The 23,581-nt window shown below is 37.2% G+C and overlaps 1 protein-coding gene across 2 annotated transcripts in view; it reads right to left on the bottom strand.

Moving 5' to 3' along the window:
* AK5 (adenylate kinase 5) overlaps positions 1-23,581 on the bottom strand; it is a 244,225-nt gene that overhangs the window by 207,838 nt on the left and 12,806 nt on the right. For both annotated transcript variants that reach the window (XR_009503655.1, XM_059924682.1), the window contains exons 4-5: positions 20,588-20,757; positions 20,377-20,490 (exon numbers count right to left, since the gene is read on the bottom strand). Coding sequence is in view for 1 of the 2 variants with exons in the window: in XM_059924682.1 (XP_059780665.1) it covers positions 20,377-20,490; positions 20,588-20,757 (284 nt within the window). In the remaining variant the exon portion in view is untranslated. The remainder of the gene's footprint in view (positions 1-20,376; positions 20,491-20,587; positions 20,758-23,581) is intronic.

Here is a 23,581-nt window from a genome sequence, read left to right as displayed (position 1 = left end):
AGTTTGGTACTGGCACAAAAACAGAAATATAGATCAATGGGACAGGATAGAAAGTCCAGAGATAAACCCACGCACATATGGTCAACTAATCTATGACAAAGGAGGCAAGAATATACAGTGGAGAAAAGACAGCCTTTTCAATAAGTGGTGCTGGGAAAATTGGACAGGTACATGTAAAAATATGAAGTTAGAACACTCCCTGACACCATACACAAAAATAAACTCAAAATGGATTAAAGACCTAAGTGTAAGGCCAGACACTATCAAACTCTTAGAGGAAAACATAGGCAGAACACTCTATGACATAAATCACAGCAAGATCCTTTTTGACCCACCTCCTAGAGAAATGGAAATAAAAACAAAAATAAGCAAATGGGACCTAATGAAACTTAAAAGCTTTTGCACAGCAAAGGAAACCATAAACAAGACCAAAAGACAACCCTCAGAATGGGAGAAAATATTTGCAAAGGAAGCAACTGACAAAGGATTAATCTCCAAGATTTACAAGCAGCTCATGCAGCTCAATAACAAAAAAACAAACAACCCAATCCAAAAATGGGCAGAAGACCTAAATAGACATTTCTCCAAAGAAGATATACAGATTGCCAACAGACACATGAAAGAATGCTCAACATCACTAATCATTAGAGAAATGCAATTCAAAACTACAATGAGATATCATCTCACACCGGTCAGAATGGCCATCATCAAAAAATCTAGAAACAGTCAATGTTGGAGAGGGTGTGCAGAAAAGGGAACCCTCTTGCACTGTTGGTGGGAATGTAAATTGATACAGCCACTATGGAGAACACTATGGAGGTTCCTTAAAAAACTAAAAATAGAACTACCATACGACCCAGCAATCCCACTACTGGGCATATACCCTGAGAAAACCATAATCCAAAAAGAGTCATGTACCAAAATGTTCATTGCAGCTCTATTTACAATAGCCAGGACATGGAAGCAACCTAAGTGTCCATCATCAGATGAATGGATAAAGAAGATGTGGCACATATATACAATGGAATATTACTCAGCCATAAAAAGAAATGAAATGGAGGTATTTGTAGTGAGGTGGACGGAGTTAGAGTCTGTCATACAGAGTGAAGTAAGTCAGAAAGAGAGAAACAAATACAGTATGCTAACACATATATATGGAATCTAAGGGGAAAAAAAGGTCATGAAGAACCTAGTGGCAACATGGGAATAAAGACACAGACCTACTAGAGAATGGACTTGAGGATATGGGGAGGGGGAGGGGTAAGATGTGACAGGGTGAGAGAGTGGCATAGACATATATACACTACCAAATGTAAAATAGATAGCTAGTGGGAAGCAGCCGCATAGCACAGGGAGATCAGCTCAGTGCTTTGTGACCACCTAGAGGGGAGGGATAGGGAGGGTGGGAGGGAGGGAGATGCAAGAGGGAAGAGATATGGGAACACATGTATATGTATAACTGATTCACTTTGTTATAAAGCAGAAACTAACACACCATTGTAAAGCAATTATACTCCAATAAAGATGTTAAAAAAAAAAAAAACTCAAAATGGATTAAAGACCAAAATGTAAGGCTAGACACTATAAAACTCTTAGAGGAAAACATAGGCAGAACACTCTATGACATAAATCACAGCAAGATCCTTTTTGACCCACCTCCTAGAGAAATGGAAATAAAAACAAAAATAAGCAAATGGGACCTAATGAAACTTAAAAGCTTTTGCACAGCAAAGGAAACCATAAACAAGATGAAAGACAATCCTCAGAATGGGAGAAAATATTTGCAAAGGAAGCAACTGACAAAGGACTAATCTCCAAAATTTATAAGCAGCTCATGCAGCTCAATATTCAAAAAACAAACAACCTAATCCAAAAATGGACAGAAGACCTAAATAGACATTTCTCCAAAGAAGATATACAGACAGCCAACAAACACAGGAAAGAATGCTCAACATCACTAACCATTAGAGAAATGCAATTCAAAACTACAATGAGATATCATCTCACACTGGTCAGAATGGCCATCATCAAAAATTCTACAAACAATAAATGCTGGAGAGGGTGTGGAGAAAAGGGATCCCTCTTGTACTATTGGTGGGAATGTAAATTGATACAGCCACTATGGAGAACAGTATGGAGGTTCCTTAAAAAACTAAAAATAGACCTACTACACGACCCAGCAATCCCACTACTGGGCATATACCCTGAGAAAACCATAATTCAAAAAGAGGCATGTACCACAATGTTCATTGCAGCTCTATTTACAATAGCCAGGACATGGAAGCAACCTACGTGTCCATCAACAGATGAATGGATAAAGAAGATGTGGCATATATATGTACAATAGAACATTACTCAGCCATAAAAAGAAACGAAATTGAGTTATTTGTAGTGAAGTGGATGGACCTAGAGTCTGTCATACAGATGAAGTATGTCAGAAAGAGAAAAATACCATATGCTAACACATATATAAGGAATCTAAAAAAAAAAGAAAAAAATATATATGGTTATGAAGAACCTAGAGGCAGGACAGGAATAATGACGCAGATGTAGAGAATGGACTTGAGGACACGGGGAGGGGGAGGGGTAAGCTGGGACGAAGTGAGAGAGTAACATTGACATATATAGACTACCAAATGTAAAATAGATAGCTAGTGTGAAGCAGCCGCATAGCACAGGGAGATCAGCTCGGTGCTTTGTGACCACCTAGAGGGGTCGGATAGGGAGGGTGGGAGGGAGACGCAAGAGGGAGGAGATATGGGGATATATGTATATGTATAGCTGATTCACTTTGTTATAAAGCAGAAACTAACACACCATTGTACAGCCATTAGACTCCAATAAAGATGTTTAAAAAAAAAAAAAAAGAAGAGCATGCTGAATACAGTTCTGTTTCACACTTATCCATGTTGATTGCTTAGCATTTACTTAAACACAAAGGCTGTCTCCAAGGAAATTCAGAAAAGACTATTAAGTTATTAGTAGCTGGAGGAGGGGGGATGGTATTTCCCTCTCTTCCTTAGACATTACATTCTCTCTCTGCTTAGCTTATCTTAGAGTAAGTCTTCTCATTCATATAGATAATGATGAAAAATACTTTAAACTCATATCCTCAGACAACATTTGAGGCATTAAGTAAGACCCAAATTCCAGTCAGAATTTGAAAACATATCTTTAGAACATCTTGTTTTTAAGATTTTTCTCAGACATCATAAGTATGAGAACCACTAAGGAAGATTCCTTCATTCTTCCACTCAATCTGTAAGTGTTTATTAACTATTTTAATATGTGCCCACAGTGGTTAAACTAGATCACTCTTTTTTCATTCATTTCTTTTTTTTTTTTAATCTGATAAGCAGAGTTCTAGCACTACTTGGAAATGCATTTATAGGTGTTCAGTTCAACATATATTGAGCATCTACTATGAGCCAACTACCATACTGGATGAAAGAGATGCAGAAGGGGCAACACATGGTGCTTGCCCACAAGGATCTCCCAATCCAATGTGGAAGCAGACACATAAGGTATTATTTCAATACAATGGAAATTCCACTATGTTGGAATACAGTTCCAAAATGAAAGCCAGGGGCAGGGCACAACAGAGACACAGAACAGGGCCTGGAGTTGTGAAGCTTGTGGCCCATGTGAATACCACATGACTAAAAGGGATATCTTCTTTCGCCAGAAACTTTCCAGGGCTCCACTTTTCCGGGGGTAAGTGTGTAGAGAGAGGAAGAAATGAAGAAATTATATCCAAGTCTATGTTTGGTAAGCAAAACTGGATCTATGAGAAATCCTGCTGATATAATCAAATTCCTCTTCTATCACTTATTCATTCACTTAGTGACATTTTGTTGAATACTACCAAGCACCAGAAGTATAATAGTTGCATTTTGTATTAATAATGTATCTCATAATCTGGCCTCCAGCTCTTAATTGCTCTGATGTATCAGAATGTGATGAACTCCAGGTTTATTCTAGAAGTTGATGGCCTGGTAGACATGGTTACATCAAGAGGACTGAGCTAAGCTGAGAGACTACCCAATGAAATGACCAGCACTATATGTGAAATCAGGAGTCTTTCTGACAACCAGGAGTAGTCTCTGTGGGTATCCCCATCCTATCCCCTGTTCCTTAAATGCAACCCCACTTCTAGGAGGTGGGTAAAGGATATGTTTTTTTCCTTTAACGAGCTAATAAATGGGCTTAGTAGGTTCAGTGTTTTAGAACATCTGGGATGGGAATTCAAAGTGTTATAATCTCGAGTCTATACACCTCAGATACGGCCCATCAGGAGGCTTTCTATCTGGAATGGGCAGAGTTTCATCACTGCTAATGATCATAGCACTCCGGATTCAGCTTCAACATCTTTCTCAATATAGCAGGCCAGGGAGCCATTCTCATTTGAATATAGTACACCAGATGAAATATTTTTGTCACTGCTGGCTTACACACATTAGTGAGATGGTTCCATAAGCCATGCATAAGAATTAGTTTCAATCTCATTCTATAGTCATAATGAGTAACACACACACACACAAGCAATACAATTAACTAGATTTTCAATGCTAAGTAGTGATGGAGAGAAGACGGTTTTTTAAAAAATTAAAACCAAGGAAGTTTTTCCCAAAATGGTTGATTTCCACTTTCAATATTCTACTCAGCGGTTTCAGCAGGCTAATCTTTAGCTTACTTTCCCATTAGTCAATGAGTAATTTTCCAAGGCTCTAGAAGACAACAGCTATTGTAAAAATGGGTCTTTTCAAACTGTCCTGGTGCCACTGAGCTGAAACCAGACTTCTGAGTCTTTTTTTTGCCACAGCAGCTGCCTTCATCTTGGCCTTTCTGCTCTAACAGTGAGCCAGAGCGCTGAAATATAATAACTCTAAGAGGATATTTTTATTCATTTAGTGCTTTGAAATGTATGAGTGATTTGGGAAGAAACAAATCTGAGCTGGAAACACTTTCCAAATATTTCTCTCCTTCCTATCTATCTGTCTATCTATTTATCTACCTATCCCTGTGTATGTATACACATACATGTGCATGTGTACATACACACAGCTGAAAGAATAATATATATTAGAATACTTGGTAGTTCAAATATAACATACTTGGGTGAGTTTTCAGAAGGCTCATTATTAACTTTTAATAGAAAGCAAAGACCCATGGATATGAAAAGGCCCACCAGAGATTTTAGACTATTATCCTTTTATTATCACTTACTCATTTGCTCACTCATTCAGTAAAAATTGAGTGTTCAGTTGTGCAAAAATAATATTAAAGAATTTCTAAAAAATTCTAGACAAGAAGAATCAATGGTTGGTTCTAATAACTTGCTTTAATGCTTAACAACTGGTACTTTTAAAGAGGTTTTCATTATATGTAATTCAAAATTATTCTCTTAAATACAAATACATTTAGTCGGCAGAGAAGAATCAGACAATATACTATTGATAAAACTCTTAGACATGCTTGAAAAACAGTTATGCGGAAATGACTATGAAGACAAACAATGATTTTGAAGTAAACATCACAGAACTAATAAAGCTAAATGTGCTTTCTCCTTCAAAATAGATCCTTTGGGGAATTAAAAAGTCATTTTAATATGTTGTCCACTGTTCAAAATGTTTTTGGGACTGCCTTTTGGATCTAAGTCTAAAGAGGTTCTTTTGTGGGGTACAACCCAGTCCTTTGAGACTAGACTTGACCTTTTCAATTGCTCAGGGAGACAATATAGTTGGGTGGAAAGAGCACTGGGCATAGAAGTGTGGGTTGCTTCTTCTAGCTCAAGGGTTACTCTGGCTTTCACATTAACTAGATTTATGAAATCCAGTCAGTCACTTAACCTCTCTGGGAATCAATTTTCTCATTTACAAAATGAGATTGGTACTACCAAGCTTTTTTAATTCAAAGATTCTTTTTAAAGGTTTTTAAAAAATGCTAAGAGTTTCCATGTAGTAAAAGCTGTACTTTTGCTGTCAGTTGATTGAGAAAGTGCTTATTTTGCCTACTTTTGTTTGCCTCTGGAATGACCCAGAACCCCAGAGGCAGAGACCACCAGTTATGATATGCAGGATAAAGTAGCCTCTAAAATTTGTACTTCTGTGAATCTATGTACTCATGGAGGATATTGAGTATATTGAGATATAAAGCACGAATGGGGAGATTTTTCTTTTTGGCCATGATTCACACACATACAAAAGAGAGAACTGAAGACTACACCATATTAAATGCAATAATCAAGTACTACTCACCACATTAGAAAATTAGTCACTACTACTTTTTTGATGCAAACAAACACAAGTGTATAATCCTCTGTCCCGTCCACATTTATAGAGTGGTACCAATGACTATGTATTTGAATAGAGATATCCTTCTAAGTCAATATTTTAATAAGGAATCATCATAGGAAGTTAAATAATAAGCCAGAGATGGCTCACCCTATTTTTATAATACATAGAAATTTGCTGCTAATATATAGAACTACAATTGATTTGTACCTTGACCTTGTATTCTGTGACCTTGCTAAATTTATTAGTTTTGGTAGTCATTTTGTAGATTCCTTAGGATTTTCTTTGTAAACAATCATGTCATACACACCTACAGACAGTTTTGCCTCTTCCTTCCTATATTTATGCCTTTAATTTATTTTTCTTGTCTTAGCTATTATTAGAACCTTCAGTACAAAGTTTAATAGAAGTGGTAAGAGTAGACATCTCTGCAGTTCCCAATCTTAGGGAGAAAGCACTCAATATTTCATAATTAGGTACGATATTAGCTATCGGTTTTTTTATAGATGCCCTTTATCAGATTAAAAGAGTTCCTCCTGGGACTTCCCTGGTGGTCCAGTGGCTAAGACTCCATGCTCCCAATGCAGGGGGCCTGGGTTTGATCCCTGGTCAGGGAACCAGATCCCACATGCCTCAACTAAGAGTTTGCATGGTGAAACTGAAGATCCCGTATGCCGCAACTCAAGATTCCACATGCTGCAACTAAGACCCAGTGCGGCCACATAAATAAATAAATAAATATTAAATAAATAAATAAGTTCCTCCCTTCTAGTCCCAATTTGCTGAGTTTTTTACATAAACAAATACTGAATGTTGTCAAATGCTTTTTCTGCCATTTTGGCCAAAGAACATACTCTATAAGATTTCAAGCTTTTAAAATGTATTAAGACTTGTGTTATGGCCGAGTATATAGGTTATCTTCATGAAGGTCCCTTGTGCATTTGAAAACAATGTCTACTGTGCAGTTGTTGGATATTGTATTCCAGTTATGTTTATTGTTCCTCAGATCTTCCAGGTCTTTACTGATGTTTTGTCTCATTTTTATGTGAAATAATGAGAAAGGATTGTTAAAATTACCAAGTATGAGTGTGGATTTGTCTGTTTCTCACCTTATTTCTGTCAACTGTTTGACTCACATATTTTGAAACATTTTTATTAGGCATATACACGTTATAATTTTCCTATCTTTCTGATGAGTTGACCTTTCTATCACTATGAAGTGTTCCTCTTTATTTCTGTTAAGAGTTTTTGTCTTAGAGTCTACTTTACCTAATACCAATAAAGTCATTCCAACTTTCTTATATTTAGTATTTGCAGGATATATCTTTTTCTGTCCTTTATTTTCAACCTGTCTGTGCCTTTATTTTTAAAAAGCAACTATTATAAAACTAAATATGTTTGTTTCTACCCAAATAATGAAAATCCCAGTTGAATCTTTCTGTAAAGGTAGGAGTTCTTTTGTAATGTAAACAATGACCCTGTTTATTCTTCATAGAAATTCAGCATCTCTGACCTTATTTTCTCATAACACGGGGCACACTTGTGCACATATTTACTCTACACAGAATGTGATGTGCTTAGAGTCAGTGAGGCTAAATTGGTAGGATCTGATAAGAGTACTGTGGGCTTCCAAAATATATGACAGCCAGTTTAATTTGAATTTATATTTTTGGTAATTACTGAGGAGACTCAAATTATAACTGCATCTGCATTTTCTCAAGGAACTGGCCTTTTCTACTAAAGACATTAAGGGAATTGGGCCTGGAAATTAAGGAAATACAGGAGTTTCTGTTTGAATGAATCACTGTGCAAAAAATACAAAATGTTAACATTGGGAAAGCCTTTTATCACTCATCCTTATCCAGCATTCTGGGGAAATAAAACCAATGGGTGCTGGCATTAAAAAATGAAGATATACTTACAGAACAACAACTATATGCAGTAGCTCATTACAGGGCTGTGAGGATGACAAAAAGTAGATGCAAGACTCTCTGCCTTAATGAATTTGTAATTGTGCAGTATCTTTTCCCTTTGCCTCTCTTGCTCCACTCTCCACCCTTCTCTCCCCAGCTCTGGGCCTGGCTGGCTGACTTTCTGGAATGAATCAATGGGTTCTGTCGCTCTGTGGTTTTCAGTTGGTTTTGGGCTGTGGTCAACATCAGGAGGAGATCAGAGGAAGGGAGGAGGTGAAAGTCTGGATACCTATTCCCTTGGTTCTGGTCCTCTGGGTTTATCATAGGCTGGCTACCTCTCTCTACTGAAGGTCAAGGCTTCGGTAAGGAAGCCTTCTTCATATATCTGTCTTTTCTCTGAGTTCAAGGAACTTCTTCCCCTTACTGCACTGTGAGCCTGGGGATGGTAACTGATCCCACTTTTACCAGCCTTGTGATATTGAACTATCCTTTGTAGTTTCCTTGTGTCCTATACATACCCTATCAATAATTTTTAATAAAACTTTTCTGTTTAGCCTGTTTGCATGTTCTATATCTTTCCTGTTGGAACCTGACACAGAAATCTAATGAACTAATAGTTAACAATTTAAGGTACTATATGATAAGTGTTATACAAATATTACAAACAGTAAAATATTTTGCTCAACTAGCTGAGAGTAGAGAGAAATCTCCAAGACTTGGGATCCTAAGGGAAGGTGTCCGGGGGAGGGTGAGATTTGACAAACAGCAAAAAATGACTATCAAGGAGAGACAAATAATGAGAGAGCAAGGGCAAAATGTATTCAAGAGATGGTAAGACAAGCCAAGTCCATCTCAGATCAGATTGCACGGGGCAGTGATTTCACAGAGACCCAAGAACCCTATGACACTAATACTGAGAACACAGCTTATGTGAAATTCCTCCCATTCTAAGGAATTACTCTCCCACTCAAAAAAGCAAGTGTGAAGACTACTGAAGATGACATTATTGGGATAACTGTGGGCTTATGCTCTAATTTCAGAACTTCAGTATTATTAGCAACAGCCGGCTTGCTCCATAACTATGGCAACATGCTATGGCTGAGAACCTTTGCTGTGTGCTGTTAAACACTAAATCAATTTGCACTTTAGTGTGCTTAAGAATCAGCTTTGCTAAAGATTTTTAACTTGTTAATTTGCAGATTCTTGGGTTCCACCCACGAGAAATTCTAATTCAGTAATTCTGTGAAGGGACTTGAACAATGCACATTTTTTGGCAAGGCACATACCTGATTATGAAACAAACCATACAGGGAGAAACATGTTTGTGGATAGTAATTGGCATTAAAGGCTTTCGACCAGAAGAATGAATTAATGACAGTGGTCTTTTAGAAAGATTAATCTGGTCACAGGACACAAGACAGACTGGATGTGGAGAGAATAAGGACCAGAAAGGTGGAAAAGTGAAGACAATAGATGGAAGTGAGCACGTAGCATGAAAAGACTAGGAAGAAAGGAAATGAAGGGAAAGGATAGATGTGAGCAAAGTGAAGAATGAGTAGGTATTTATTTACTGAGTGTCATGGTGTGGTGCTTTAAAACATGCTGACAAGTTTTTGTTTTTGTTTTTTGACACTCTCCTAATTAAAAAAAACAGTGGATTCTAAGTCCCTGCTCCTTGAATATGGGAGAATTAGTGACTGATTTCTAACAAACAGAAAGTGATAGATGTGATGCATGACCTTTGAAGCTAGGTTAGAAAAAGTGATAGGGCTTCCTCTGGCTCTCTTGGGTGACATGCCTTTGGAGCCCTGAGCTACTGTGAAGTCCAGTCATCCTGAGATCTCCATGTGATGGGATAGGAAAAGATGTTTGAGGAACTCCAGCTGTTCCAGACCCCGGCTCTTTGAGTCTTCCTCCCAAACCAAGCACCAGACACGTTAGTAAAGAAGCCTAACTTCAACCACTATTTAAATACGATGTCCTGAGAGATCATGATATATGTATACGTATAGCTGATTCACTTTGTTATACAGCAGAAACTGACACACCATTGTAAAGCAATTATATTCCAATAAAGATGTTAAAAAAAAAAAAAAAGCAAGCTTCAAGTCATTAATTCCAGGGGTAAAACATCCACATTTTCTTTACTATTTTGCATGAGCATGCTAATGCTTAGAAAAAAATTTGTTAATTAAAATTAAATCACTACCCTTTAGAAGCAAATCAAATTTGTCTCCCTTAGGAATAGCAAATCAAATTATGAGTCTGTCAAATCAATTCACTACGAAAGTAGGATGACAACCCTCTGAGCATTTTTTATTTTATCTCTAAGCATTTTTTAAAACTATATTTATCTAGTTGAGAATTTCTCATATTTCCAATCTCACTCACTCAACTCAGAACTTAACTCTATTCTTAGACTCCTTTTAAATGGCAAAGGTGAGGCTAAATTACAGATCCTAGAGGAAATCACAACTAGAAAAAGAATAAATTTTTAATTGTCGTATGTACCTGCTCCAGCAGGTCTCACCCTCTTTTATCCCACAATGCATGACAAATTGAATTCACAAGAGCTGTGTCTGTCCCGGGCCACAGCCCTTGGAGGCACAATTCCTGGAGTCCTTTTTCTCTTACTCAAGAAGCCTGAAGGGATGCAAATGAGTAAGACTGACATTATTATAGGGATAATCTTGGGTCATTACTATTTAAAATAAATATTCCCAAGCAATGGCCAAAGCTAGGGTGTCTTGAGGGGGCTTTAAAGTCCCCTCCCCATTACCTCCTTCACTTGACCCCTTATTCCACTACAACCCAAGCGAAAATGCTTAGCGCCTGTTTTCACTAAGCATCCGTACTTTAACTATGAACACCACACCTCAAAACACATCTCAGGAAACAAATCAGGGTGAACTGCTGCTTTAAATGGGAGTTTGAATTTGCGTTAAAGAAGCCATTACTTCAGTTATTCTTCTAATGATCTCTGATGAATCAGACATATTTAATCCCCCAGTCTATAATTCCTCAAGTGCGATGTAAGCACCCCAGAAGATGGCTCGAGATGATGAACTGGAGTGCAGGAAGGAATATTAGATCTTCATTTTAAATAGATTTTTTTTAATTTGACAAGTGGGAGAAATTAAGCTTCACAAATATTTAATATATAGGCTGACAGTGTGGCCCCCACTATGTGAAACAGCCATATGTCACTTATGGAGGGTCTACGTATATTTGTGAGGTTTTTTTTTTTTTTTTTTTTGGTGACAAAACAACAGTTAAAATCAGCCATGGCTGAGACAAGGGGAGGACCATGGGGAGGGCCATGGCACTGTGGGGTATGGACTCCAGTGCCTTCTAAGGGCCAGGCTGGTGATGCAAAGGCGAGCTACCGACTGGGGTGGGAATGAGGGATTGCCATGAACTGGAGAGCATGTACACTGTCCCATGCCAGCAGCACTACTCAGATGTAGGAATGTGGACCGGGAGCTACCAAATCTCCAGAAGTTTCCAGACAAGCCAGAAATCTGCCTTTTAATATGCAATCTTCCAATTTTAGAATCTGATACACTCAAAAACATTGTCTAAAGCCCACATTCAGCCTGAGGGCTGCCAGTTTGGGATCTCAAGTTGACAGAAAGCTAGTGGTCTTGAATATCTGTATCCCCGTCCTTGGAATCCTAGCTCTGACTTCACTTGCTGGTGGCTTTAGACAAGTTACTTAACTTGTCTGAGCTTCAGTTTTCTTACCTTCCATGACGCTAATATTTATTTTCCACTTCCAACCAACAAACATTTAATGGAACCCGATACAGTAAAGGAACGTGCTAAGTTAGCAGGGCAGGTTTGGGGGTCATGGGGGTGATAATGGTGAGAAAGGAAGAAGAATGCAAGGAAGTTTACAGCATAAATGAGACAGAGAAAAGAATAGGATCCTGTCTGAGGGGGAGAGACAGACAGACAGATACGCTCACAAACACAAACACTAATTCCACAAAGATCAACTGAACACTAAGAAGAATTGGTTAGCAAAAAGGTATCTCATTCATAATAGTAGCAAAATTAGGAACAAAGCTAACAAAAAATGTACAAGACTTTCTATGGAAAACTATAAAACTTTACTTACTGAAGAACATAAAACAAGACTTGAATGAATGGAGTGATACGGTAATGTTCATGGATGGGAAAATGTCAGTTGTCTGAAAATTAATCTGTATAAAATATAATCTATATTGAAATTTAAATAAAAATCTCTACAGTTTTTAATGAGTCTGACAAATTGATTCTAAAATCCATAAAGAAGAGTAAATGCATAGGCATAGCCAATTTAGAAAAGAAGAAGGGGAGGGGTCTGTCCTTCAGGCATCAAGGTATAATTTAGATTTCCTTGATTGAAATCATGATATTGAGGCAGAAATACATAAACAGACAAAGCAAGTGAGGCGAGAAACCACGTACCAGACCCATGCCTATACAGGAAGAAGTCATTTCAGTGGAAAAAAGATGCACTAGTCAACACATGATCTTCAGACCATTGGATACATTTTTAATTTCCATTTAAAACATACAATAAAATTCTATCTCTTCCTCACACTATATACAACTATTAATGCAGATAGAATAAATAGCTGAACCTTCAAAACAAAACTAAAAATAGCTAGAAAAATATAGAATATTTTTGAGACTATAGGGAATGCTTTCTTAAGATCTAAATGCTAAAGCCAAAAGGAAAATACTAATAAATTTACCATATTAAAATTTCAAACTTCTGTAGGACAAAAGATAGGACCTGATTCTGTATGTTTTCCAAACATGATTTAGAAAAATATAAATGGAGGAAAATATAATCAAGATATATAACAAAGAATTATTATCACGAATGTTCAAATCACTAATAAAAACTCAAGTAATCCAAGGGACCAAGCTTATGTTTTGGCAGTTCTAAAAAGAGGAGATGCAGATGGCCAGTAAACACAGTTTCTGAAATATTTCAGTTCACTAGTCATTAGGAGAATATAAATTCAAATAGCAATACAAAAACATTTCTAATCTATCAGGTAACTGAAAATAAAATTTGAAACAAAGTATTGGTGAGATCAGGGAAATAGGAAAGAAGTAATCATAAATTTATAAGATCACTTTTTAATAACATGTTAACAAATTTAAAATATAGAGTTAAAACTACACACACACACACACACACACACACACACACACACAGAGCTTCCCTCTACCCTCGAAAACCCATTTCTAGAAATATTCCTGAGAGATCTTTCTGAGATATGCAAAGGGAGATGTGTGCAAGGATGTTGATCACAGTACTGTTGGTAATAGCAGTAATTTTAAAGCAACCTGAAATTCCACTAATAAGACATGATATATTTATAGGATGCAACATTATGAAACAGTTATAAGAATGAGCTTGGTCTATACGTATCGAAACAGATGGAGCTCAAAAACAGAATGCACAGGGAAAAAAAGCAAGTTATGGGATGATATAAATAGCACTGAGGAAATAGCAGGAGCAGGTCACCGCAAAAAACAGGAAGTAGTCCAGTGTGGTGTAGAATGAGTAGGGAGATACATAAAATTGGAAAATTAGCTGGGGCCAGATAGTTGAATGTATTGTTAATTACTGTCAGTTGTTGTTTTGTTTTGTTTTTTTTAAATAGATTTAGTATAAGCTTTCCACCTTCATTTTCAAAAATAGCACCATAGAGTTCTCAGTTTCAGCTTTACTGTGTTGTTAATAAATCCTCATTACAGAAATCAAGCTTTTCTCCCCACTCCTAGCTCGTGGAATATGAAATTCTACAACCTTTAAAAACCAACTTGCTTAGGTTCTGACTGTGGACTCTAAACTGTCTATTGAAATCTTGGCTGTGCAGTGTGTTTGGTTGGTGGTGAAAAGATCTGAGACTTCCCATTCCTGCCTATCTGGATTCCCTTCCCCTCACTAATCTGTTATCTCTTTCCAACAATCAGGCCAAAGATGAGAAGAAATGTTTCAGATAGGAAGGAAAATGCAAGGAGGAGAACCTGGGCTAGACTATGGTGATAAGGAGAGTCACCATGTCTTCCCTCAAACGGCAGGCCTGAGAGCTGGGAGAGCTCAGCTCAGGCTGAGAAGTAAGGGCAGGAAGGAAAGACGGGGCACAGATGTCACTTGTGGTGCAAAGTGCTGGTTGTCTCTCAAAATCCGTTTTCCCCTCTTCCATAATAACAGCTCTGTAGCCAGGCCCATGCGTGACCACGTGACTCTGTGTCCCAACCTTCCTGAGAGTTAGGATGTAGCCATGTTTCTTAAGTCCTCATCAATGGACTGTGAGAAGTGACGTGTGCTGCCTTGGGGTCTGGGACTTAAGCAGTTGAGCACGTACCTTCTCCACTCTTCTCCCTCTTCCAACCACCTGGAAGTAACCATGGCAGCGACCTAGCTTTCATCACGCAGATGTCAACCATGTCCCAGGGCAGTGGTTATCAAAGTGTGCTCTCGAGACCCCTGGGGATTGCTGAGACCCTTTCAGGGAGGAAACAGATCAAAACTATTTTCATACTAACACTGAGAAACTGTGTGCCTTTTCACTCTCATTCTCCCACAGATGTACAGGAGTTTTCCAGGGGCTACATGAAGTGTGATATCACAGCAGCTGGACTGCAAAAGCAGACGTAAGAATCCAGCTCTCTCATATTAAGCTAGAACTTAAAGGGACTTGTAAAAATGTAAAGCAATGTTTCTCATATCATTATTATTATTTTTTTTAGTTTTGGAAAACATGATTGCTTTTCATAAAAATGTGTTATCTTTGTTAACCTGTATGGATTTATTGTAATTTTTAATAACTTAATATTTAAAGATTTCAGTATTAATTTCTCATATGCTAAATATCAACAGATATAGTCCATGTACATGAAAGCTTTTTGAATTCTTTAATAATTTTTAAAAGTGTTAAAGGATCTTATGACCTAAAAAACCTGAGAACCATTGCCCTAGGGGTTGGAAGAACAATAACTTGGAAAGAACCTGCATCTGTGAATGAATGTGAGGACTGAAGCTATGAATGAATGAGGGCCCTCATTCACGGAGAGGCTGTCACATACAAGAGAAATAAGTTTCTGTGTTACTCCACTGTACCACTGTCTTTTTATTATAGCATCTTGGCTTCACTCTAAATAATACAGACAATAGTCATATGAGTAGGACACTACTACATCAAAAACTAAATTATATGGTATTGGATTTCTTGGGCAATAAAGGTACAGATATTTTAGATTGGAAGTTGGTGACCCTTGTTATACCATTGCAAAATGATGGGTATAATTATTGTGATAACTTGGAAGGCAGACCATGTTCTTATGGAGCCCATAGTTAGAGAAGAAATGGCTAGAAAGAGCTAGAATGTTAGTATGTGTTGATGTTCTCTGTTGTGTTTGGCAACATATAACAAGAAATAGATAAGCCCAAGAAAGAACTGACCAGTTTGCAAGCAGATAAAGAAAAAAGAAAGTATCTGGTAATTTAAGACCTCATAAGATTGAAAAAGCCAACTGCTTCTATGCCTCTAGACAGCAGAATATATGGCTAGTGTTACTCAAAGGACTCCCAATAACTACCCAACTCCTTCCAAAAGTAGGGACCCAGCCCTAAGGCAAAACCCAGACTAAGAATGTTGCCTTCCTACCCAAGCTTGTTGTTTTATATGGCCTCAAAGTAACTGCCATCAAGATGAGAAAACAAAGCAGCTTAACATCTATTGATATGTCCAGAAAAGAACTTTGAATGTAGTTACAGGTACATGGAACTACCTGCAAACAAAAAGAGCAGAAGCCTACCAAATTTTTGAGAAAATGCAAAGCAACTATAAGCCTAGCCAGAAAAAGCCTGTGTATTTCTCACACTTAAAATACCTCCCCTAAGGAAGGCATAGTCTCCAACACATCACTTTGATGTGACCTGTGACCATGCAGAATAATAGACAATAAGGAGGACTTCTCAGAGGGCCAGGGGACTCAGAAGAGAACAGGCAAAGAGTTACTCCTTGAGAGAGAACGTCGAGTTGCCCATGGGCTAAGCCAGGAAATCACTCCACTTTCAGGGCAGAGACCCTTGGCAATCCCTGCCTCACAGGATTTATTTGCTGTGGCTCAGGGACTACCATTTATATTGCCCAAATTCCCTTTTCTGAATAGGAGCCTTTATTTCCCTTCTTCTGGTATTACTCCTCCATTGTTTATTGTTGGCAAGGAGGTTAGATAACTTGATGTTTATAGGTGTCTGTGACGAGGAGTCAGACCTGGACCGAATGGAGAGAACTGAATATCAAGTAAAGATTCTCGACTTTTGAACTAGATGATGGGGTTCTGGGCTGTTTTCTTTGGGGAGCGAGTGAGTACATTCTGTGTGGGAAGAAGGGAGCATGGAGACATTTGGATGGTCAGAGGGGCAAACTTGGGTAGAAGCTGCTAGTTCTCCCATCCTTCCACAGTAATAGAACTGGACTAAATTTCCCAGCCTGCCTTGCAATTACAACACATCTAAATTCTCAACAACGTCATGTGAGCAGAAGTGATGGATGCCACTTCCAGATCTGGGACTTCAGGCCTTCCTGTTCTCTTCCCCTTATGTGCCAGTTGCAACCCATATGTGATGGCAACCCTGCTTCGATCAGACAGCTGATGACATGGCCTAGGAGGTGGCAGAACAACAACTTGGAAAAAACCTAAATGATCTCAAGGAGAAAAGCTGCCCAGTCAATCTGGACTGTTCACATTGACATTTTTCCCTATGAGAAAAAAAAAAATACACTTCTTTGTCCACTTAAGTGTTAGGTCTTTTTGTTACAGTGGTCTTACCATCACTAGTATATATGGCTGATGTCAGAAATCCATCTCTTCTTATGCTCTGGACCTGTGAGGAAGTCTTGGGGAAAAATTTCTGCCTGTGTGTTTATACACGCCCACATGTTCAGTAAAAAAAAAAAAAAAGCTGGTTAAAGAAAAACTTTGAGGAGTGTGGTATAATAAAATATATATATTTAGTGTTTGTCCCTGATTCCTGGCACAGAGCTTCTAAAACACTTGGAATTTCCTGAGTGATAGGAGTGTCTTTTGTTGTTCATAATTAGCACCTTCTGACTACACTTGAGTCTAAGCTAATGAGGTGACTCAGGGCAGGGCCACTGGATAACCTCAGGATGGAGTTGGTTTGCTGGAAAGACCAAGCATGAGACTAGAAGGTGAGAACATTCAGCCCCACTCCCCCGCCTCCACGGAGTGGAAGGGGATTTGAAGACTGGGTTATAGAAACTCTTCAGCAATGAAGTTTGGGGAGCTTTTGTGTTTGTGAACACACTGACGTGCTAGGAGGGAGGTGCACCCAGAGACCTTGCATGCAAGGTCCCCATGATCAACCCCATACCTTGCCCTACACATCTCTTCTGTTTGGCTGTTCCTGAGTTGTATTCTTTATAATAAACTGGGAAAGGTAAATAAAGCATTTTCCTGATTTCTTGGAGTTGATCTAGTGAATTATCAAATCTGAAGGGGAAAACTCCAAATTTACAGCTGGTTGGAGAGAATACAGGTGCCCTTAGGACTTTTGAATGATGTCTGAAGCGGGGGGCAGTCATGTAGGACTGAGCCTTAACCTGCAGGGTCTGTGCTAACTCCAGATATTTAGTGTCAGAGTTGAATTCAATTCTTGGACATCTAGTTGGTGTCAGAGGATTGGAGAATTGGTGTGGAAACTCCCCACACATTTGGTGTCAGAAATGGTACCCCAAAAAATGACATCACAGGAGCTTAAGCCTACATAGGGTGTGGAGTAATAGGGGCTGACCCTAACACTTTGCTTTACATAAACCCTGCAGCTTTGCCTCTGCACTCTCCAAACTCCTGCACCTCATCAAAGGCAGCACCAACTTCAGACACCACTGGACTGCCTGGGGGGCAAGAACCTCCAGGCTGCTACAGTGGCAACCTAAGAAAATGTTACATTGGACTTTTCTAGCCTCAGAAGTGTGGCTCAGAACAGTAAATGCAAGTGACTGTACATTCTACAGAGAGATACCAGACCATCTTATGGAACCTGCTAGCAGGTGTCCCCAAACCGATACCGTGACCCTTCACCCATTGTGGTGAAGGCCCATCAGTCATGACCAGGCTATAGAAGAGAAGGTGGAGGTTGATCAGGTATATGCAGAGAGAGCTGCTGGAGAGTCCTGCATTTTCTGCCCCTTCCTCACTACTTGCCCCACTGCAAGCAACGTGAGGAAGAATTTCAGGATTCTGAGACATCACTTTAGGTTTCTGAGCCTGAACCAGGCCCAAGCTGAGGATAGCAGACATATGTTAAACTGAATGAGAAACTGAAGTTTTGATTTATATTGGACTGGACCTTTTTTTATTAAATTTTTTCCCGGATTTACTGAGATATAATTGTGGACTGGGCTTTTTAATACCTAAAAATGAAACTATCTGTGACCAGGAAAACTCTAGGATCTGCCTGAGTTATTATCCAGGGGAGAAGCAAGAGACATAGCATGTTTGAAAAGCAATAGACAGAAAGAATCACTCAGCTTTTCTGCTTGTACTCGCCAAGTGCATTTCATTTGAAATGAAGTGTGGACCAGGTTTGGGTGTGAATTCCTGCCTGCTTGGCTCTCATGCTTCCACTGTAGCCACGAATCACATGGAATGGCTGACATAGTACCCATTTTCCACAGCAATATCATTTGGCAGCAGTAGCAAAAACAGAAAATTGATTTTTCTAGTTTTTCTCTCTTCAAGGCCAGAGCAATTAGAACCAAGCCCTTAAGCTGAGTAAGAAGAGGTTCTGGACTTGCTGTGGGAGGGAGAGGTCTGAGGAGGGGAGAAAGATATTCCAGCACAATAATCATCCCCAAAACAGTTAATGTGAATATTCAAAGACCGCTTTCATGAAGCTATCTTTGGCCTTGAACTGCCTAACTCCACACTTCTTTTATATGAGACGTAAACTGACAACTTATTTGACTTAGTCCTCCTTGATATAATATCGGTCATATGTTAAAGGCTTCTCTAAATAGGAAAAAGAAAAACAAGTTTGTAGAAAAACAGGCAAAGGAAAGCAGGCATTCACACAGGGAAGAAATACAAATGGTGAATAAGTATCTTAAAATATACTTAACCTCAGTAATAACTCAAGAAATATAAATATAAAAAGTGAAATACTGTTTCTTACTTACCAGGTTGGCAAAAATTTTAAATATGAATTATATCTGGTTGGAAAGGGTCTGGAGAAATATACTGTTATTCAACATCAATGGGTCTATAACTTGGAAAATTCTTTTTGGAGGACAGTTTGGAAAGAGCTATGAAAATTAAAACTGCATTTGTATATGAGCATGCACACACGTCCATGCCTGGGTGTGTAAAAGTGTAGTATGTAGAAAAAGGCCTGGAAGGATATATAATAAGCTTAACACTATTTCTATTTCTCAGGAGAGGATGGGCAGTGCAATGGAAGAAAGGTATTAATGGACGTTCACTTTTTACACCAGGACTTAAAATTTGTTATTATTTGTAATTAACATTTTTCAATGAAAAATTAGACACACTAGCTTTTCAAAGATTAAATAGATATACAAAATATTTTAATTGATTTATTCCTCTTTAAAATAGATTGTTGGGTATTGAGCAGGCATAGTCTACTCAAATTTGAGTAAACTTTGGCAAACTGAACCCTACCTTGTTATAGATAGGTGGTTTAGTGTTTCATACCCCAGTGAAGAGGGCTTCCTTAACTGGTAAGATTGTGAGTGTAGGGTGATATTTTACATCCCCGGGCAGTACTGAATAAGGCTTGTTTTAAGTGATTAAAGATTAAAAATACAATCTTAGGGAAAGTATTCTGAAGTAAAGGTTAGAGAGATTTGCATTTTTGATAAAAAATAATGAATTCTATTATTGGTTTTTATCTTTTCTTTTTGGCAGAGACTGTCTTCAGTTTTTAAGCATGTGTGCCAACGAAATGACCTTCTGCCAACCCAAATTAATGTACTTGTTCATTTTCAGATTAGAATTCATTCCAAATAAGAGCAAGTCTTCCAAGAAATATATATATATTTTTAATCTCAAAGATTTAAGCAAAAAAAAAAAAAAAAAAGGCCATTTAAAAGATAAGGAGACATTCTTACTTGGTCCTCAAAAGACAGAGCCTGGGCAACATCCCTTGGAAATCCATCAATAACAATGCCCACTTCCTCAGGCATTTGCATCAATTTTTGTTTTATCTCTGTAATTGTTGTTTCCTTGTTTTAAGAAAAAAGATGAAAAACCACAGTTAAACTTACACTCACAAGCGGTATAAAAATCTTTGCAGAATAGAAGCAAATTATACAACAGTACCTGAGGGGCCAATTCTCCAGTGGTAATTATTTTGGCAATAAGACTCCATTTCCTATTGCTACTGGTACTGTGGATCTTCTTCCTTAATAATTCTCCCACAGAAATGTACTGAAATCCATAACGTTCAGCGATTTTCAAACTCTGAGTACCCTTTCCACTTCCTGGACCACCTATCATTTAAAACAGGCAAAATTGGGACCTTCTGATACAATAAGAAACACCCTTTTATACAACTATTATCATCATCTTGAGATGCAGAGTCTAGACCAGTACCAGGGCAGAAACCATTCTACTTGTGGCATTCTCAGTGCTACCTCTGAATGCAGAGAAGGTGTAGATTTAGCCAAGGAAAGGGTAGAATTGTCGTGATTGATTGTATTAGATGAAAGAGACATTTTTTCCCTTATCGATTTTAGTAAACTACTAGTTTTAAAAATTGAATAATGCAGTTGAAAGAAACCGCTTCCGTTTTTCTGTGTAAACTCTAATACTTTTATCCTCTGTAATCAAAGAAAAATCTATGAGTTACAAAAAACAATGACTGCAATGGCAGAAATGTATTACATCCGAACAAAGAGTTAATGTGCAGTTTCGTGAAATGTAAAAATTAGTTTTAACCAAAGGCACACCAATGTTGACATGGCTTATTTAAATCTTTCTTTGAATTGTCTGTTCATGCATCTCCTTGCCTTATATCCTTTAAAATTCAAAAGAAGTTTTATGCAATAAATACGCAGAGTGAATTGAAGAGATCTTTAAGGTAGAACAATTTCATAGAACTCATGATAGTTTTGATTTTGTGATACATTAGCATGAAATAATCAATATTTTGCAACATAAATCAATACCAATAATCAGTAACTGCCATTTATTTTTTAAAAGCACAAGCACTAAAAAATTATAAAATGTATGTCTCAGATTTTATTTCCAAATCATATTACATCATTTTAGTCAATTTATATTTCTAGACAACCTAGACTAATTGGAATCTAAAGTCTGAGCAAATTTCAAACTAAAGCACATAACAATCATCCCAGTCTGATTTGTTATTTGTTGGCAATTATAAAAATAAAATATTTTAAAATACTTAATCATAAATTATTGACTATAGAAAAAATATTTTTAAAAGTCAATGATAATAAGTAATGAACTGTTTTTGGTGATATTCACTGAAACATAATTATAATTGGTTAAGCAATATTAAAAAAAAATTCAATAGAAAGGTGAGTTGATGTTCTCTCTACTAATTCAATTTATCAAGTTTTTTGAGGGGTAACAATCATTTTACATACCATTATTTAGTACATTTAAAAAAATTCTTGTTGCAAATAACATAAGCAAAAAAGAATGGTGTTTGCTTTGCTTTGTTCTGGATTTTGTAAGAAGAGTTCTGAGTGACTGAACTTGGTTGGCTAAGGCTTATTTCCTCTTTAAAAATTTTGATGTGCAGAATTCTAAAATATACTAGTATACTGAGACCCTTTCCTTAACCTCAATCCCAAATAATGATCCTAATAAAACTGGTTTTTGCCTTTTCATTGCCTTATTAAACTTATAATAGAAATTTGTTTACATCTTTGACATTGTCTTTCTAAGAAACTCTAAATCCAATCCTATTAGACTTACCATTATAAACTACTACTGTATTAAATTCATTACTTCACAAATGAAAAGTTTTGGTTCCAAATTGCTTTTGGCCTATTAAGCCATGGGCAAACCATGGACTGGCTTGAAGACAAATAGCTACATGATCAACGCCGTCAACAAATTCAAACTAATTTGATCCCTGAAGAATGAAAGTTATCTTTCATAAACTATATTTTCACACCTGATCTGAAAAATCATCAAAATAAGAGAACATATTGAATTTAAAAAAATTCAAACATGCTAAGAAAGTTATGGCACCTTCAAGGAAAAAAATTTTTTTGTCAATTAATGGAGGCATTAGCAGACAACAAAAAAATACGATTAGCGCAATTGACAGAGAAGAGCATTAATTGATTGGATGAGTTTGATTACCAGAGCTTCCTAACAAATTAATCTTACTTTCTTCTCCCTGAAACCAGAGTAAGTTTAATTTTGCTATATTTATTTAATTCTACTACTTATAAATATTAGGATCCATCTAACTCAGATTTTATGATTATGCTAACATAAGAGAGATTCATTAATATCTGTGCCAAGAAGGTTAGCTTTAAAAAAAAAAATCTGTATTGCCAGAAGGGAAATTTTGCGTATTTGGATGTGGATATCTGTACCTCCCCCACTCTTTTTCAGGTTGGAACTAATAAAAATTTGTAAGGTTCAGTTCAGGTACAATTATTTTATAATTCCTCAAAAGTCATAAAATTGTCCCAATTTTCTCAGATAACCTCAGATTCACTTTTTCTGTTCTTCTCTTATCTCAGTCCTCTAAAAGTTATTTACACTCATTGGTTCTGTAACATTCTTGTAATGCATAAAATGTTACAGCACACAGTGTAAGTCTAAAACCAAAATCACACCCTTGGGAAGCAAGTTGATTTTACTGAGTAAAAAAGAACTGTGAAGTGTAGGAGATTTAAGCATTTATATCTTCTCCACAGATCTTAGTTTACTGAAATAGTTTAATCATTTTCATAGAAAATTCACAATGCACAAAAAATTCACATATATGTGCTGTTTTATACAAGAACAACTTGTATTACACCTTTTTCATGGACAATCAAGCCTTCATTTGTTTATCCTGATAATAATCACCAATATTGTACTAACAACAAGAAAAGCAAAATTGAAAGAATATCTCATTATAAAATGGTGAAATAATTTCCAATTATCCTCCACCTGTAGCTCTATTTTTTAATGAAGCATTTCCTTGTCTTCTAGGTAAGAACCCCAAAGTTTTAAGGACACACACAAAAATTCCATCTTCAAGAATAGATAGAGATTTATGGCATAATAGTGGCTGCCATAAACCATGAGAATATTTTGACTTTTAGAAAGCTGATTTGTGTA

Source organism: Balaenoptera ricei, chromosome 1 (assembly GCF_028023285.1).
Source record: "Balaenoptera ricei isolate mBalRic1 chromosome 1, mBalRic1.hap2, whole genome shotgun sequence".
NCBI lineage: Eukaryota > Metazoa > Chordata > Mammalia > Artiodactyla > Balaenopteridae > Balaenoptera > Balaenoptera ricei.
This window is presented reverse-complemented; position numbering and strand designations above follow the sequence as displayed.